Raw genomic sequence first — 20245 nt, 5'->3', positions numbered from 1 at the left:
TGTTTTGTTTAAGTTTTTTTTCTTTAATAAATAAGAAGATGAGCACTTTACCCGCTGTATTTTGGTCCACTCCTTATGACGCCCGTGACAGAACCACCCACCAAAGAAGGACCAAGCAGCGGAGGAAGGAGCAGTAGGAGAGCTACTTGGAGTCATGGACATGGGAGGAGATCCTAGATGGAAAGGGACCCTGGAGGCAGGCTGGGGAGTACCGGCGACCGAAGGAGGAACTGGAGACAGCAAAGGCAGAACGACGGAGGTATGAGGCATTATATCCTCCATTTCAGGAGGTGAGGACGCAGCCCCAAATTTTTTTTTGGGGGGGGCACACGGGGAGTTAGGGTAAGTCAGGCAATAGACCTGAGCCTACTCCTCATGCTTATTATGGGGAGCGTTTGGCGTGGAGACCACCGTGGTATGCGGAAGTGCGCAAGGTCTCGCCCATCCGCATGCACAGTCCGGTGCGGTCGATACCAGCCCCCCGCAAGTGCCGTGCTAGAGTGGGCATCCAGCAGGAAGGAGTATGCCTGCTCAGCATATCTGGCCACCAGTGCATCTCCTAGGCCCAGGCTACCCTGCGCCTGCTCTACGCACGGCAGCCATCATTCCTCAGCACAGCCCAGTTCTCCCTGTACCAGTACTCTGCCCGTGCAGGGCTACAGTGACAACTCAGCCAGGACGGGTTGTGCAGGCTGTGCGCTCCAGACCTCCAGTGTGTCTTCAAGACCCAGTGTATCCTGTTCCTGCTCCTCGCACTAGCCCTGTGCTGCGTGTTACTGTTCGGGCGCCTCCAAAGCCAGCCCCACGCATCAGGCCTCTAGTGCGCCTGCCCATTCCAGTACGTCCTGTTCCTGCTCCTCGCACTAGCCCTGTGGTGCGGGTTACTAGTCTGGCGCCTCCTAAGCCAGCCACACGCATCAGGCCTTCAGTGCGCAGTCCCAGTCCAGAGCTTCCGGTGACAGTTCCCCGTCTAGAGCTTCCAGCGACAGTGCCCCGTCCAGAGCTTCCGGCGACAGTTCCTCGTCCAGAGCTTCCGGCGACAGTTCCCCATCCAGAGCTTCCGGCAACAGTTCCCCATCCAGTGCTTCCGGTGATGTCCTACAGTCCGGAACCATCAGAGACGGTCTACAGCCCGGAGCCTGCAGAGACGGCCTACAGTCCGGAGCCTGCAGAGACGGCCCACAGTCCGGAGCCTGCAGAGACGGCCCACAGTCCGGAGCCTGCAGAGACGGCCCACAGTCCGGAGCCTGCAGAGACGGCCCACAGTCCGGAGCCTGCAGAGACGGCCCACAGTCCGGAGCCTGCAGAGACGGCCCACAGTTCGGAGCCTGCAGAGACGGCCCACAGTTCGGAGCCTGCAGAGACGGCCCACAGTCCGGAGCCTCCAGAGACGCTCCTCAGTCCGGAGCCTCCAGAGACGCTCCTCAGTCCGAGGTCTCCAGCGACGCACCTCAGCCCGAGGTCTCCAGCGACGCACCTCAGCCCGAGGTCTCCAGCGACGCACCTCAGCCCGAGGTCTCCAGTGACGCACCTCAGCCCAGAGCCTTCAGCAGTGGTCTACAGCCCTGAGCCTTCAGCGGGGGTGGGCAGGTTAGAATGGGGACTAAGGCCGGAGCCAGAGCCACCTCCGTAGTTGGAGAATTGGGGGGGGGGGGTGTAGCACGGGAGCCGTCGTTGACGGTGGCCACCCTCCCTTTAAGTTTGGAGTTATTTTTTGTGGGTTTTTTGTTTTGAGGTGCATTCTGGGTCTGCACCTTTGGGGGTGGTACTGTCACATCTTGACCAGTAAAAGGGGTTATTTGTTATTGTAGTTTGGTCAGCGCGTGACAGGGGGTGTTTGTTTTGTGTGTTTCGGGGTTTTTGGTTTATGTTCTAGGTTATCTATTTCTTTGTGTTTATCTAGCTTTCTATTTCTACGTTAGTTTTGTCAATGATCTCCAATTAGAGGCAGCTGATTGTTGTTGTCTCTAATTGGAGGCCATATTTAGTTGTGTTTGTTTTCACTTTTGTTTGTGGGTGGTTGTTTCCAGTATAGTCTGTGCACCTTATTGGACTGTTTTCGTCGTTTGTTTTGTTTATGTGTTTTTTCTTTAATAAATAAGAAGATGAGCACTTTACCCACGGCATTTTGGTCCACTCCTTACGACGCCCGTGACAGTGTGCTGCCCTTCTGGCAGGTTTATGGGGTTTGGACAGCTGGTGAGCAATCATCCCTTGATTACTCACCAACTCCCCAATCAGCCCCAATTAGTCCTGGGCGGAGAACCCGTCGAGACCTGGCACGTCCAGTAGATGGAGCCATGGTGAATAGTTATGCATAATTTATGCTCAAGTTTTCTTTTTTTTTGTCTTATTTTTTGTTTGTTTCACAAAAAATATTTTGCATCTTCAAAGTGGTAGGCATATTGTATAAATGAAATGATACAAACCCCCCAAAAATCAATTTCAATTCCAGGTTGTAAGGCAACAAAATAGGAAAAATGCCAAGGGGGTGAATACTTTTGCGAGTCATTGTACGTCTAACTGTACGTACATTTCCCAACCAGAAGCCATGGATTACAGGCAACATCCGCACTGAGCTAAAGGCTTGAGCTGCCACTTTCCAGGAGCGTGACACTAATCTGGATGCTTAGAAGGAATCCCGCTACGACCTCCAACGAGCCATCAAACAGTCAACACATCAATACAGGACTATGATTGAATTCTACTATGCTGGATCTGACACTCATCAGATGTGGCAGGGCTTGCAAACGCTCATCGGATGTGTATGGGCTTCCAAACTACTTTCTACTAAGCTATATGGAATTTTTAAGGTCATACCAAGGATCATTAAGCTATTTGATTTTACATTTTAAGACCCCTTCAAGTATACATTTTCTTTTTTTGGTCCTTACTGCTATTAGCCCATACAAACACCTTGAATAACAGATTCAACTATAGACAAGTCTTTTGACGCAAAATGGAGAAGACCGATTTTCAGGATGTCTCGTGGTCTGATTAACACAGGTCGAGCGTTGTAACCTCTCCCTGCAAATGCGGAAGTACAGTGGATTGAGACGCTTCCAGATCTCTAGCTTACACTGACAGATTTTTAGAGGGATTTTTTGTATTATGCTAATTAGATTTCCGCGGGGCGCAGGTTTTTAAAACTTTTTTTTAAGCGGGTTAAGGGTCAAGGCCGTGGGGCCAGACAGATTACCAGGATGTGTACTCAGAGCACGTGCTGACCAGCTGGCAAACGTCTTCACTGACATGTTCAACCTTAACCTGACAGTCTGTAATATCTACATGTTTCAAGCAGACCACCATAGTCCCTGTGCCCAAGAACGCCAAGGTAATCTGTCTAAATGACTATCACCCTGTAGCACTCACATCTGTAGACATGAAATGCTTTGAAAGACTGGTCATGGCTCACATCAACACCATCATCCCAGACACCCTGGACCCAGTCCAATTCGCATACCGACCCAACAGATCCACAGATGACAAACTCTCTCTTGCACTCCACACTGCCCTCTCCCACCTGGAAAAGATGAACATCTATGTAAGAATGATGTTCATTGACTACACCATAGTGTCTTCCAAGCTCATCACTAAGCTCTGTACCCTGGGACTGAACACCTCCCTCTGCAACTGACTGGATCCTGGACTTCCTGATGGGCCACCCCCAGGTGTTGAGGGTAGGCAGCAACACATCCATCACTCTGACCCTCGACATGGGCGCCCCTCAGGGGTACGTGCTTAGTCCCCTCCTGTACTCCCTGTTCACCGACAACTGCGTGGCTGCGCAGGATTCCAACACCATCATTACGTTTGCTGACGACACAGCGGTGGTTGGCCTGATCACTGATGACGATCAGACAGCCTATACACCAACATCTTACATCCACCTTTTTATACTCTTTTGCAGCAAATGTGAGGATGGAGAATTGCTGTGCTCTGAAGATTGTGGTAAATATATTTTTATTTAATAGCCTCTTGATGGTCTAATTCTTACATGATATTACAGTATTTTTGTGTGTTTGATATGCCTTCAAATATAATACTGTATGCTACTGTCTGTTTCAGGTTGCACCCAGGGGAAGGTTTGTGTGCATTGCTCACAATTTTCAATAGACACAGCTCAAAAAACATGTGCCAGTCTGAGCAAACCAACAGTAAGTTCACAGAATTAGAGTTAATATAAACATGTAATAAAAATATTTCATGCTAGCCCAAAAGTAGAACTGAAAACTGTTAATTGATTCAATTAGCATTGAATTGTAATGAAACACTAATCTTCTTTGTTCCCAGAGTGCTGTTCAGAGTTGTACAAGTGGCTGTTACTGTCCAGGGGGCCAGTTGGAAGACCATAGGGGTGTGTGTGTCACTGTGGACAACTGCACCTGTCAGTACAGCGGCAGAGTGTTCAAAGCGGGACAGAGTGTCAAGACCAACTGTAGAACATGGTGAGTGAGCCACAACTGTTGCCTTGCTACTTCTGAAGTGTGTATCAATTACAGATACATGCATAAGTGAATGTATCACAGTACGACTTGGGGATTTGTCTATTTTTAAAAACAATCAAACCAACAAACACACCACGTAGTGTATTATATCTAACAAACATCAGGAAGTGTTTGTCTGAGTCTGAGCGGAAGCAAAGATAGTGTTTTATACTTACTGTCTGAAATGTAATCCATAATCGGAATCGCCCCCTAAAAGATAGTCTCCATCCACTTCCCAGCACCTGCCACCATGCCCAGTGGAGCTGTGTAGATGAACCATGCCCTGGTACATGCCTGGTGTATGGAAACGGACACTATCAAACCTTCGACTCTAAATGGTACCGCTACGATGGGAATTGTCAGTACACATTAGTGGAGGTGAGTCACAGAAGACAATCTGATATCACCTTTTCATTGGGTTATCAAGCATTGTTCTTCATTTTGTTAGGGATGTTTGTCTTGTTTTCTATTCTGTACTGCTGTGAAATTAATGGTACAAAAAACATCTGCAATTCTGCTGTTTTCTTACTTCTCTCATAGGATGGCTGTGGTAGTGAAGCTGGGTCGTTTTCTGTCAAAGTGGAGAGTGTCCCGTGCTGTGACGAGGCTCTGACCTGTTCCCGGACCATCGTGTTAGACCTGCTGGTAATACACTTAGCTCACTTCTCTCCTCTGTCACGCCATGCTTTTGAAGTCAATTATTATTAAATAGAACTACCCCTCAGTTTGTTTGGAATGTGTTTTGTTAAGTAGGACTAAGCACCACTTGGGATCACCAGGTAGATACTAATTATATTGAATAATGTAAATACGTATCAGTAATTTTCAACTGAATACCTGTGGTAATAGGACTGTAATATGGAGAGTTATTAACTTCATTAATGAGGTGTTTGTCTTTTCTCTCAGGGTAATGTCACTCTGACTCTGAATGAAATGAAGGTGACGAGACGGCTCCAAGGGGGATGGGCTTCTCTGGAGGCGGAGCCTCTGTACTCCACCCACACTGTGGGCCTCTACATCATGATCTCAGTGCCTTCTAGAGGACTAACCCTCATCTGGGACAAACACACCAGACTTACCGTCATACTGGACGACCGTTGGAGGGTGAGTCGTCTCTATCTAGACGTTAAAGATGTAACCTGTAAGATTTCCCTATTGCTCGTTGATCATTGCAACTACTGAAATATCATTTCAACTGCTGAAATATAATTTCATAGCTACTAAGTACTGTTTAATATTAAGCTATGGTTAAATTAGCACAAATGTCTTGCCTAAGTTAGTAACCCATCAATTAATTTGATTGTTATTAAGTTAATTACCTAATTAATCAGCTGTAATTTCACAGAACCGAGTGTGTGGACTTTGCGGGAACTTCGATTCCAACGAGATGAACGACCTGCAGATAAGCGGGTCATCGGTGGTGTCCAGCCCCCTCGCCTTTGGCAACAGCTGGAAGACGGCCACACCCCCCTGCTCTGACGTGACCAATGAGGTGTTTCCGTGCCAGCGCCACTCCTACTGCTCCGCCTGGGCCGAGAGACGCTGTATGATCCTCAGGGGAGACACCTTTAAGGACTGCCACTTGAAGGTACAGTTCGCTTAAAAGGACAGTTCCCCCCCAAACGTTAAACACCTTTAATTAAGGACTGCCAAAGAGGTACGCTTAAAAGGTTAGTTTACCCCGGACATCACACACCTCCACTTAAAGGTAGGCTTAAAGGGATAGTTCACCCCAAACATATGCGTCCTTTGTAGCTCAGTTGGTAGATTATGGTGCTTTCAATGCCAGGATAGTGGGTTTGATTCCCACAAACACCCGTACAAGATATTTTAAATGTTTATGTACCCCTAAAAGCATCTGCTAAATTGCATGTATTATATTATTATGTAACACATTTAAGGAGACATTCAGTTAAGATGTTCTGCTTTGTTCTCCAGGTGGACCCAGAGCCCTACTACCAGGCCTGTGTGTTGGAGTCGTGCTCCTGTGAGTTTGAGGGGAAGTTCTTGGGTTTCTGTACGGCCGTGGCGGCCTACGCTGAGGCCTGCAGTGACCAGGACGTGTGTGTCCGCTGGAGAACGCCAGACATATGCCGTACGTTACACAACTGATGCAAATATTATCTTCAGTATTTCATTTAAAAGTAACGCTAACATTTATTATTATTATTTTAAATATGTATGAGCCTGCCCAGGATAGTCTTTCAAATTAAATGCTACCTACAGTTGAAGTCAGAAGTTTACATACACGTAGGTTGGAGTCATTAAAATTCGTTTTTCAACTGACATAACCTGAAAGGACGCACAGCAAGGAAGAAGCCACTTCTCCAAAACCGCCACAAAAAAGCCAGACCACGTGTTGCAACTGCACATGGGGACAAAGATTGTAGTTTTTGGAGAAATGTCCTCTGGTCTAATGAAACAAAAAATAGAACTGTTTGGCCATAATGACCATCGTTATGTTTGGAGGAAAGAGGGGGACGCTTGCAAGCTGAAGAACACCATCACAACCGTGGAGTACAGGGGTGGCAGCATCATGTTGTGGGGGTGCTTTGCTGCAGGAAGGACTGGTGCACTTCACAAAATAGATGGCATCATGAGGAAAGAAAATGATGTAGATATATTGAAGCAACATCTCCTGACATCAGTCAGGAAGTTAAAGCTTGGTCGCAAATGGGTCTTTCAAATGGACAATGATCCCAAGCATACTTCCAAAGTTGTGGCAAAATGGCTTATGGACAACAAAGTCAAGGTATTGAAGGGACCATCACAAAGCCCTGACCTCAAACCTATAGAAGATTTGTAGGCAGAACTGAAAAAGCATGTGCGGGCAAGGAGGCCTACGAACCTGACTCAGTTACACCAGCTCTGTCATGAGGAATGAGCCAAAATTCACCCAACTAAGTGTCGGAAGCTTGTGGAAGGCTACCCAAAACGTTTGACCCATATTTAACAATTTAAAGGCAATGCTACCAAATACTAATTGAGTGTATGTAAACTTCTGACCCACTGGGAATGTGATGAAAGAAATAAAAGCTGAAATTAATCCTTCTCTCTACTATTATTTTGACATTTCACATTCTTAAAATAAAGTGGTGATTCTAAATGACCTACGATAGGGAATTTTTACGAGGATTAAATGTCAGGAATTGCGAAAAACTGAATTTAAATGTATTTGGCTAAGGTGTATGTAAACTTCCAACTTCAACTGTATGTATGTGTTATTGAAACAGTGTTTAAATGAACTATTCCTCTACCTACCCATACAGCGGTATACTGTGACTACTACAATGAGCAGGGCCACTGTAGCTGGCACTACGATCCCTGTGGACAGATCAAGACCTGTGGCAAAAACAACCTCTTCACTGGCAAGCTGGAAGGTAACTGAACTGACTCAATTAATGGAAATGGATGATCCATCAAACATGGTCCCAGATCTGTTTGTGCTGTGAAACCGACCTGTCACCAGGCTATGATCCCAGAACCAAATCTTGTGTACACTAATAGATAATTCTCTTTAAGTTCACCCATGACAGATATGTTTATATCTGTCATGAGAGATGAATCTACTCCTCACAGTGATGTTGACCTTAATGCTAACTTTGGCATTGTCTCTGTGTGCAGGCTGCTACCCGAGATGCCCAGCAGAGGCTCCATACTATGATGAGAACACAGGGAGATGCTCCACTTTGGACAACTGCACCTGTTATTCCAACGAGACTATTGTTAAACCTGGTACAGTTATCAGGAAACCCACTGAGAAATGGTGAGTACCTATTTACACTATATCAGTGCATGTAGGCCTATGTGAGGAAAAGAGAAAGAGAAAATAAATTTAACATACAGGAGAATGGTAACTGATCTTTTACTGTGTCCTCTGTCTACAGCACTTGTGAACAGGGACGTATCAACTGTGGTAAGTGGATATAAGTTATGACGGCATTAACATATTTGTAAATCAGTTATGACTTTGATCACAATTGTGACTGACTTATATTAAAGTATTATATTATCAGGAATGCAGGTTGCAGTTGTAAATGAGAACTTGTTCTCAACTGGCCTACCTGGTTAAATAAAGGTGAAATAAAAAATGTGGTATTAACACATCCATTTATGTGATTTGCCTCTTTAGGTCCTGATCACACCACTACTACACCTGAATCTACAACCACAGCTACACAATCAACTACAATGAGAACTACACCTGAACCTACAACTATACTGACTATGACACCTGAATATACAACCACACCTAAACAACCCACTACTACACCTGAATATACAACCACACCTAAACAACCGACTACTACACCTGAACCTACAACTATACTGACTATGACACCTGAATATACAACCACACCTACACAACCTACTACTACATCTGCAACTACAACCACAGCTACACAATCAACTACAATGAGAACTACACCTGAACCTACAACTATACTGACTATGACACCTGAATATACAACCACACCTAAACAACCCACTACTACACCTGAATACACAACCACACCTAAACAACCCACTACTACACCTGAATATACAACCACACCTAAACAACCCACTACTACACCTGAATATACAACCACACCTACGCAACCTACAACTACACCTGAACATACAACCACACCTACTACTACACCTGAATCTACAACCACACCTAAACAACCCACTACTACACCTGAATATACAACCACACCTACGCAACCTACAACTACACCTGAACATACAACCACACCTACTACTACACCTGAATCTACAACCACACCTAAACAACCCACTACTACACCTGAATCTACAACCACACCTAAACAACCCACTACTACACCTGAATATACAACCACACCTAAACAACCCACTACTACACCTGAATATACAACCACATCTAAACAACCCACTACTACATCTGAACCTACAACCACACCTAAACAACCCACTACTACACCTGAATATACAACCACACCTAAACAACCCACTACTACACCTGAATCTACAACCACAGCTACACAATCAACTACAATGAAAACTTCACCTGAACCTACAACTATACTGACTATAACACCTGAATATACAACCACACCTAAACAACCCACTACTACACCTGAATATACAACCACACCTAAACAACCCACTACTACACCTGAACCTACAACCACACCTAAACAACCCACTACTACACCTGAATATACAACCACACCTAAACAACCCACTACTACACCTGAATATACAACCACACCTACACAACCCACTACTACATCTGAATATACAACCACACCTAAACAACCCACTACTACATCTGAACCTACAACCACACCTAAACAACCCACTACTACACCTGCATATACAACCACACCTAAACAACCCACTACTACACCTGAATATACAACCACACCTAAACAACCCACTACTACACCTGAATATACAACCACACCTAAACAACCCACTACTACACCTGAATATACAACCACAGCTACACAATCAACTACAATGAGAACTACACCTGCACCTACAGCAACTATACTGACCACTACACCTGAATATACAACCACACCTAAACAACCCACTACTACACCTGAATCTACAACTATACTGACTACTACATTTGAATATACAACCACACCTAAACAACCTACTACTACACCTGAATCTACAACCACACCTACACAACCCACTACTACACATGAATATACAACCACACCTAAACAACCCACTAGTACACCTGAATATACAACCACACCTAAACAACCCACTACTACACCTGAATCTACAACTATACTGACTACTACATTTGAATATACAACCACACCTAAACAACCTACTACTACACCTGAATCTACAACCACACCTACACAACCCACTACTACACATGAATATACAACCACACCTAAACAACCCACTACTGCACCTGAATATACAACCACACCTAAACAACCCACTACTACACCTGAATCTACAACCACACCTAAACAACCCACTACTACACCTGAATATACAACCACACCTAAACAACCCACTACTACACCTGAACCAACAACCACACCTAAACAACCCACTACTACACCTGAATATACAACCACACCTAAACAACCCACTACTACACCTGAATATACAACCACACCTAAACAACCCACTACTACACCTGAATATACAACCACACCTAAACAACCCACTACTACACCTGAATCTACAACCACACCTACACAACCGACTACAACAAGAACTACACCTGTACTTACAGCAACTATATTGACTACTACACCTGCATCTACAGCCGCACCTACACAAACCACTGCACTATTGATTACAACACCTGAATATACAACCACACCTCAACAACCCACTACACCCCCTGAACCTACAACCACACCTAAACAACCAACAACAACAAGAACAACACCTGAATATACAACCACACCATTCCCACCGATAGTTACAGGACCTACAAATATTCAACCTACCACAGCCGGACAAACCACTACTGCAGAAGCAACTACAGCATACACTGAAACTACAACTAAATTAACATCTACACAACCCACAACTACATTCTCATATTCTACAACCAAATATGTTGAACCAACATCTACAACTGAACCAACTACTTCACATACTGAAATGACAACCGAACCAACTATTTTTACTGAAATGACAACCAAACCAACTATTTTTACTGAAATGACAACCAAACCAACTATTTTTACTGAAATGACAACCAAACCAACTCCTTTTACTGAAATGACAACCAAACCAACTCCTTTTACTGAAATGACAACCAAACCAACATCTGAAGGACCATCAACTGAAGCTACAACCCTGTACACAAGTCAACCAACAACCTTCTCTACACGATCTCCCACTACCTCTGAATCAACATCTACGGGTCCAACAACCATGTCAACAACAATATCTACAGAGTCTACAACGCGTACAAGTAGGCCAACATATTTAAATATATTTTTGGCAATTTGGATTGTTGATATTGGTTGATATCTCTAAAATCTATACTAATGCTGACCTTACAAATAGATTAGAAATAGTAATTGTTCCACTATGTTTAAGTCAAATCTTCACCTTGTTTCCAGTTTGTGAGTGTAGAGACCTGAAGAGGAACCAGATTTGGGCGTGTGGAGAGAAGTGGACAGAAGACTGCTTTAATAAGACTTGTAAGGGTGGGAAGATAGAGATGACTTCGGTCACCTGTCCGATTCCAGTTCGCCCCACCATGTGCCCCAGGGGACAGATGGTCAGAGTCTCAGACGGATGCTGTGACTACTGGAAGTGTGATTGTGAGTCTGGCTGCCTGTCTGTTCCTTTGCGTGAAGTTCTAGAGTTTGTCTATCCTTGTATCTTGCTTTTGAAGAGGGTTTTACTTCCTGCAAAGTCTGATGCTCTTTTTATGTAGTAGTTTTGTCTTCCTTATGGGAATGCACTTATTATAAGTCAGTTCCTCTCTTATTCCCCCTCTACTCTTATGCCCCTCTACTCTTGTTCCCCCTGTCCCCCAGGTCGTTGTGACCTCTATGGAGACCCTCACTACATCTCCTTCCAGGGTGTGACCTTTGACTTCCTGGATAATTGTACATACATCCTGGTCAAGGAGAAAACGCTGCGTCACCATCTGACTGTTGCCGTGGACAACTACTTCTGTATTCCCGAGTTGGACGGCTCCTGTGCCAAAGGCATCATCCTGCAGTACCAGAACAACACGGCCACTGTCAGCATCGTACCGGATGAGTACAGGGTGAAGGTACTGCCGGTCTTCAACTTGATTGATTGATTGATTGGTTTAAGGATTCATTCATCCGTCCATCCATTCATTAAATTATTTGTTAATTCATTCCAGTAGTCAGCACATTTGATTGATTGACTCTTGAATATATAGCCATGATAGTGATCTTTCTGAGATCTCACTCACTCAAACCATTCTGCTCCTCTCTGTCCTAGTCTACTCTGAACCAGAAGAGCGTCGAGCCTCCCTATGAGGAGAATGGTATCAGGTTTGAGACGACCGGCTATATGGTGTCTGTATACATCCCTGAGATACGCTCACATATCTCTCTCACACCATCCAACACTGTGACTGTCACCTTGGCCATGGAGCATTTCCTGCATAACACCCTAGGACAATGTGGTTTGTATTAGACTAGGAAGTGTGTCTGTGTGTGCGTGCATGCCTGCCTGTGTGCATGCTTGCGAGCGTTTATGCATGTTTGCATTTCCAAGCTTACATTTACATCTTTGGCCATTGGCAGGTGAGTGTGGTGGGAGCTCTTGTGTGCGTAGAAGTGGGGAGTCCGAAGCTGACAGCTGCTGTGATAAGACCGCCTATGACTGGATCTATGAGGACCCCCTGAAGCCTGAGTGTAGCGCTGCTCCCAGGGACGTCCCTTGCAATCATACAGGCCCTCCTCCAACCACCAACTGTCCTGGCAGCCCCCTCTGTGACCTTCTCCATCACCCGTAGGATGATTCAATTCAATTTGATTTATTTCACATGATGATCTCCCAAATGGTCAAAAATCTGGCGTTTCATTCAATGTTGCTGTGACAGCATTATACATTATACTGAGATAAAACCATGCAACATAGAAACTGATTGTGTTGTGCCAAAAGCAGTGTGTTGTAAAACTATTGAAGGTTTATTTTTCTGTATGTTGATCAGTCTGTTGGTATGTGTCATTACAGAGTTTTTGCAGATTGCAGTAGGCGGTTGGATCTGAGCCAGCTTGAGAGGAACTGTAGGTTTGATTCGTGTGAGAGGAACGACATGGCTTGTTCTTCTCTGGAGCAGGCTGTTGAGGAGTGTAAGAAAGCAGGCATCTGTGTGAACTGGAGAACACTCACCAATGGGACCTGTGGTAATTTAACTTTTTTTTAAGTTTCAAAAACTTCCTGAAATGTGTTGGTGCTTGGAAAATCAACTGAGGCATTGATAAAAAAAAAGAAATGTAGCTGTTTGTGTATATATAAAAAAATATATTCATCCATGGTGTGCTGATGCTGGGGAAATTCATTAAGACACAAGGACAAGAAGAGCGAAAGAACATTTCACTAAATAACGTTCTTTTTTTCAGCTGTTGGGTGCCCAACAGGGATGGTGTACAGAGAGTGCCAAGGTCAATTGGATGACTACTGTCACGGAGGGTAAGTGAATCCATCTCCCTGTGTCCTAACATTATTTAACAGAGGACATTTTACGTGTCTAAATGTATAAAAAGTGTCTAAAAAGTTCAAGAGTCTTCTGTGTTCTTTCTGCAGAGTCCGTGTTCAAGGGAGAGTACTGGAGGAAGTTGAGGCTGGATGTTTCTGTCTCAGAGGGCAGTTCAGAGCTGAGGAGCACAAGAAGATCTGTGTGTCGGAGTGTCCCTGTGAGTGGAGTTTGGATTCTCTCTTGAGCCTAGGGCCAAATCCTAACTTGAGAAATCCACTTGTATAGGTTGAAGTTTAGCTTGTGAACATCTGAGTTATGCTAAGACAGGGTTTCCCAAACTCGGTCCAAGGGGAGCTGGCACGGTAGTCAAAGGGATTAGACCAAGGCGCAGCGGGTTGTGTGTTCATCATTATTTTTATTTATAAGTGAACACGAAAAACAATAAACAAAGAACGACAGTAAGACAGTTTCGCAGGCTACACAAAAGCAATGCAAAAAACAACTACCCACAAAGGAACAGGTGGAAAACAAGCTCCCTAAGTATGACTCTCAATCAGAAACAACGATGTACAGCTGTTCCTGATTGAGAGCCACACCAGGCCAACAAAGAAATACACAACATAGAAACCCTAGAATACAAAAACAAGAACATAAACCAAAAACCCCGGAACACATAAATCCAACACCCCTCTACGTACACACACAACACACACCCCGACCCATATGAAACAAATACCCCCTGCCACGTCCTGACCAAACTACAATAACCAATAACCCCTTATACTGGTCAGGACGTGACAGTACCCCCCCCCCAAAGGCGCAGACCCCGTATGCACCTGAGAACAACCCCAAAAAGAAACCCCTAAACTAAAGGGAGGGAAGGGAGGGTGGCTGCCGTCACCGACGGCACTCGTGCATACACCCCCCCTCCCAAAACCTCCTACAGTGGAGGTGGCTCAGGCTCAGGTCTTAGTCCCCTCCCTGACCAGTCCACCCCCACTGAATACCTTTGCCGGAGGCCAGTCACTGCAGACCCTGGACTGTCCTCTGGGAGCTCCGGACTATAGGCTGACTCTGGGAGCTCCAGACTGTAAGCAGACTCTCTCGGTTCCGGACTGTAGGCAGACTCACTCGGTGCCGGACTGTAGGCAGACTCACTCGGTGCCGGACTGTAGGCAGACTCACTGGGTGCCGGACTGTAGGCAGACTCACTGGGTGCCGGACTGTAGGCAGACTCACTGGGTGCCGGACTGTAGGCAGACTCACTGGGTGCCGGACTGTAGGCAGACTCACTCGGTGCCGGACTGTAGGCAGACTCACTCGGTGCCGGTCTGTAGGCAGACTCACTCGGTGCCGGACTGTAGGCAGACTCACTCGGTGCCGGACTGTAGGCAGACTCACTCGGTGCCGGACTGTAGGCAGACTCACTCGGTGCCGGACTGTAGGCAGACTCACTCGGTGCCGGACAGTAGGCCGACTCACTCGGTGCCGGACAGTAGGCCGACTCACTCGGTGCCGGACAGTAGGCCGACTCACTCGGTGCCGGACAGTAGGCCGACTCACTCGGTGCAGGACTGTAGGCCGTCTCACTCGGTTCCGGACAGTAGGCCGTCTCACTCGGTTCCGGACAGTAGGCCGTCTCACTCGGTTCCGGACAGTAGGCCGTCTCACTCGGTTCCGGACAGTAGGCCGTCTCACTCGGTTCCGGACAGTAGGCCGTCTCACTTGTTTCCGGACTAGACACTGTTACCGGACACTCTGGACGAGGTACTGTTGCCGGACACTCTGGACGGGGTACTGTTGCCGGACACTCTGGACGGGGTACTGTTGCCGGACACTCTGGACGGGGTAGTGTTGCCGGACACTCTGGACGGGGTACTGTTGCCGGACACTCTGGACGGGGTACTGTTGCCGGACACTCTGGACGAGGTACTGTTGCCGGACACTCTGGACGAGGTACTGTTGCCGGACACTCTGGACGAGGTACTGTTGCCGGACACTCTGGACGAGGTACTGTTGCCGGACACTCTGGACTGGGACTGGGCTGACACACTGGAAGCCTGATGCGTGGGGCTGGTTTAGGAGACGCCAGACTGGAGACAAGCACTTCAAGGCTAGTGCGAGGAGAGGGAAACACTGGACCGTAGAGGCGCACTGGCGGTCTCGAGCGCAGGACTGGCACCGCCCGTACTGGCTGAGTGCCCACTTCCCCCTGGCAAATGCGGGACGCTGGCACTGCGCACACTGGCCTGAAAATACTTGGCCTCGCCACAGTACGCATTACCCCTAAGCACGGGACCTGTCCAGTCATATGTTGCCTAAAAAAAGCACGGGGATTTGGCTTGGGGCTTAATCCTCGCCCAGCCAAACTACCCATGTGCCCCCCCAATTTTTTTTTTATTGGGGCTGCCTCTTGGGCTCCCTTAACTCCTCCATAGCCCTGGAAATGCTCATCCTCATCTCCGCCCATGTCCATCCTTCTTCCTCGTGCTCCTTACCCCGCTGCTTGGTCCATTTGTGGTGGGTAGTTCTGTCACGGTAGTTGAAGGGATTAGACCAAGGCGCAGCGGGTTGTGTGTTCATCATTATTTTTATTTATAAGTGAACACGAAAAAACAATAAACAAAGAACGACAGTAAGACAGTTTCGCAGGCTACACAAAAGCAATGCAAAAAACAACTACCCACAAAGGGACAGGTGGAAAACAAGCTCCCTAAGTATGACTCTCAATCAGAAACAATGATGTACAGCTGTTCCTGATTGAGAGCCACACCAGGCCAACAAAGAAATACACAACATAGAAACCCTAGAATACAAAAACAAGAACATAAACCAAAAACCCCGGAACACATAAATCCAACACCCCTCTACGTACACACACTCCCCGAACCATATGAAACAAATACCCCCTGCCACGTCCTGACCAAACTACAATAACCAATAACCCCTTATACTGGTCAGGACGTGACAGGAGCACGTTTTGGTTTTTGCCTTAGCACTACACAGTTGATTCAAATAATCAACTAATCATCAAGCTTTGATAGTGTTAGGGGTAAAAAAAAAGTGCACCCCTTGAGGTCCTGAGGACCGAGTTTGGGAAATGCTGTGCTATGAGCATCCCAAATCAGGATTTGGCCTGAACACATTCACTGCAATGACCTCCAGGTGTGCAATTTATACATACTATAGGGGTTGGGGTTAATTCACCATTTCAATTCTAATTCAATTCCCTCTCACTGTAAATTCCATTTAATTAAATTCTAATTCCAGGTCACTTTAAATTCAGAGATACTTTAATTCCTCTTAATTCCAATGTAAGTTAAAATACATGAATTAAATTCCCAATTCAGTATTATCCACACCAATTCCATTTTCGAATTCAATTCCTTCAGGCTTTCAGACTGATCATGTCACTGTTTAGACAGCCTAGCTATAATGGTAATATAGAAATACAAGCTAAAATTTATTTAAAATAAATCCTGCAGTAATTTTGTCATACTTTGTGCATTAAATTCATTAACTGGGAAATATATAAATATTGTATTCCAATTCCAATTCACTTCCAAAAATGTTCAATTCCAATTCAAACAGTTTAATTCCAAATAAATTCAAATTCAAGAACTTGAAGATTGTTGACATTCGAATTGAATTCAACATAAATTCTCCACTTCATGAGTGAATTACAATTAGATTGGAATTGACCCCAACCATTCATACTATACTGATGTTTTATGTGTAATAAGTTAAACCTCTTCATCATGTCTTTCAGACTGCAAGGGTCCACTGGGAGAACACAAGCAGGTGAAAATACCATGTGCTTTCATGGCTCCATGATTAAAGCTCTGTTACAGAGCTGATATACTGGTACTTTTTAGTATTAATGTTCTTATGTTTTACAGCTTGGGGAGACATGGCAATCCAACTGTCAGGTGTGTACGTGTAGCAACCAAACCAAGACAGAGGAGTGTCAACCTAAACCCCCCTCCCCCCCACCTCTCTGCAGTCAGAACTCAGTCCTGGTCACCGGCTGCTGTGGCAAACAGACCTGTGGTAAGATAATGGATCTAATACTGAATAATAATGATGCATGTCTTTTGTATAGGGTGTTTCTAAATACACTCACCTTCCTAGTGCTCACATTACCTCACTTTCCTTTGCAGTTGAGAAGACATGTAACTATGACGGAAGGACCTACAAAGTAAGCATCCAGATGTTTAGAAACACCAACTTTATATAGCTACTGTACCAGAAAAAAATGTATATATACACACACAAGACCTTTGTACACATTGGCAGCTCTTCATTGTCTGATGTCTATGTGCCTGTTTGGTTAGGTGGGAGACAGATGGACAGACCTTGCCCTGCCCTGTGAGTCTTATAGCTGTACCAGAGAAGGCACTCAGACAGTGAGAAGGGTGTGTCCCCATCAGAACTGCTCAGAGGTACCTGCTGCTCTTTCTCTGTATCAATCAAATGTATTTATGAAGACATTTTCACATCAACAGCTGTCACAACGTATGGAGCTATAGGACATTCTTTTCAATGTAACTTTTTTGTTTGTAGGAGGACAGAGTATGGGACGAACATCATTGCTGCTACACATGTAAGCTAACTCTTATCTCCAGTCTGTGTTGTAGGTAAATAATCATATCTGGTCACACTGACCATGAAGAGATGGAGAGTCCGACATCTAGTGGTTGAACTGAGGTGGTTCACTTATTCACTGTGGATGTTTCCACTGCAAGGAGAGACTAGAAAGTCAACAACAATAGAATGTTTCCTAGTCTGAATCTATTGCTTATAGCTCCAAGGGATGATTATTTACAATGTAACTCTGAACTGTGTTAAAGGGTTAGTTCACAAAAAAAACTATTTTAGTATTTTGTTTGTCAGTCCTCTGTTAAAACAATTGTTAAAGTTTTCAACATAGAAACCTTTAGTTCAGAGAAAAAACTGTGATGATGATGAGGTTGATGCATTTTTTTCCACTCACCCACTGCCGTTCTCTCTACTCCAGGTAACCAGACCTGTGCTACCAGGGTTTCTAGTGTGAACATCACTGTAGACAACTGCACAGCAACACTACAGCTGCCCATGTGTCAAGGCCAGTGTGGGACAGAGACGAGGTAAGACTGGTCAGAGATTATTAATGCACTTATTGTATGTTTCTCTGGATAAGAGTGTGTGACATGACTACAATGTGAATATCTTGTCTGGTCCTCTTCTCCTTCCTCTCCTCCCTCTTTCTAAACCTCAGATGGGTTGTTGCTCGCAGTATTCTCCAACTGGAACAGAAGTGTGAGTGTTGCAGAGTGAGGAGTTATGAGAGGAAGTCAGTGAATCTGACCTGTACTGGAGGCTCCGTTATGTCACACCTGTATGCACATGTTACCAGCTGCGAGTGCCACAACTGCAGTATATTGCAGTAAACATTGCCTTGTGTTCTGAACGTATATGCACACAAACAAAAAAATCTATATTGAACTGTTATTTAGATGGTGAATATGTGCCAAATCAATGTTTTTTCTAGATTCTGCTACCTTCTTATAATACTGTCTTGGTCAATGTGTTGAGGGTATACTGTACGGTACGTGCAGAAAAATGGCTTAATGTTTCCTTAGTATAATAGGTTTTTCAGCTAGTGCACATCGGTCGAAGGCCTTTTTCTATATTGCATGTACTCATTTCCAGTGCAGGAAGTGGACCATTGTATGTAGCATATTGTTGATTGTGTATGTGTTCCATAGATTTTACATAGGAAATCTTTTAATGATCAACCCAGCAATTTTAGCACTTTTTAATATAAATGACTGCAGCTCCAATTTGAAAATGATTTTCTTATTTTATTGAAATGTTCATTTCAAGAACTGTAACCATTTGAATTTATCTGATTTATTTTAAATAAAGTACTGAAGCTTCTACATTGAATAACCATTTACTTAACAAAATCAGTTGACTTTCATTGATGAATTTGCATGAATTGAATTAACATGAGTATTGATTAAGATTAATCTGATACATTAACACCAGTATTGATTAGCTGAGTTCAACGAAAGTTGCTAATCCTATCAGAGATGTATAGGTGCTGTCACAACTGGTGGCTTGTGGATTCAGGAGAGGTGGAGTCAGGCGCAGGAGACAGAATGATTCCGTGAATGAATTTAATAAAATATCCACACGGAAAAATATGCAAAAAGGTATGGAGTGCAAGGTGTGCAGAAAGAAAATGCACCAGCCTTAAAAGAACGTAACCAGGGACACAGCCCAAAACGAATAACGTAAATCCAAAAGGCAAAAAACAGAACCTCATAACAAAAACACACCCTGACAAACGAACAATCCCGCACAAACAACAAACCTAACTAGCTAGCCTAAATACCCTTCCCCACTAACAACTAACACAAAACAGGTGCGCAACTAACCTAGGCCTAACTAACAGAACGTGAAACATAAATCGATGGTAGCTAGTAGGCCGGCGACGACGACCGCCGAGCGCCGCCCGGGTGAGGAGGGGCGCCACCTTCCGTAGGTGTCGTGACAGGTGCACTATTACCTACCAATCAGGATCAGTTTCTATGGCTGCCATGGGTTCTCAACCTTTCCT

At 45.0% G+C, this 20245-nt stretch overlaps 1 protein-coding gene across 1 annotated transcript in view; it reads left to right on the top strand.

The window, feature by feature from the left end:
• LOC115180196 (mucin-2) overlaps positions 1-19562 on the top strand; it is a 41320-nt gene extending 21758 nt beyond the window's left edge. Inside the window, exons 17-43 of the mRNA XM_029742092.1 lie at positions 3911-3951; positions 4069-4157; positions 4294-4448; positions 4727-4865; positions 5028-5132; positions 5394-5591; positions 5833-6075; positions 6426-6582; positions 7757-7867; positions 8112-8253; positions 8375-8403; positions 8620-9323; positions 10596-11421; positions 11573-11776; positions 11996-12237; positions 12435-12621; positions 12743-12950; positions 13176-13348; positions 13565-13634; positions 13749-13858; positions 17411-17442; positions 17541-17691; positions 17802-17839; positions 17976-18083; positions 18205-18244; positions 18659-18767; positions 18899-19562. Of these exons, the coding sequence (XP_029597952.1) occupies positions 3911-3951; positions 4069-4157; positions 4294-4448; positions 4727-4865; positions 5028-5132; positions 5394-5591; positions 5833-6075; positions 6426-6582; positions 7757-7867; positions 8112-8253; positions 8375-8403; positions 8620-9323; positions 10596-11421; positions 11573-11776; positions 11996-12237; positions 12435-12621; positions 12743-12950; positions 13176-13348; positions 13565-13634; positions 13749-13858; positions 17411-17442; positions 17541-17691; positions 17802-17839; positions 17976-18083; positions 18205-18244; positions 18659-18767; positions 18899-19070 (4783 nt within the window). The 3' untranslated portion in view covers positions 19071-19562. The remainder of the gene's footprint in view (positions 1-3910; positions 3952-4068; positions 4158-4293; positions 4449-4726; positions 4866-5027; positions 5133-5393; positions 5592-5832; positions 6076-6425; positions 6583-7756; positions 7868-8111; positions 8254-8374; positions 8404-8619; positions 9324-10595; positions 11422-11572; positions 11777-11995; positions 12238-12434; positions 12622-12742; positions 12951-13175; positions 13349-13564; positions 13635-13748; positions 13859-17410; positions 17443-17540; positions 17692-17801; positions 17840-17975; positions 18084-18204; positions 18245-18658; positions 18768-18898) is intronic.
• The last annotated feature ends 683 nt before the right edge of the window (positions 19563-20245 follow it).

Source organism: Salmo trutta, chromosome 40 (assembly GCF_901001165.1).
Source record: "Salmo trutta chromosome 40, fSalTru1.1, whole genome shotgun sequence".
NCBI classification, from domain to species: domain Eukaryota; kingdom Metazoa; phylum Chordata; class Actinopteri; order Salmoniformes; family Salmonidae; genus Salmo; species Salmo trutta.
The sequence above is the reverse complement of the archived record's forward strand: the minus strand, read 5'-3'. Positions and strand labels throughout refer to the sequence as shown.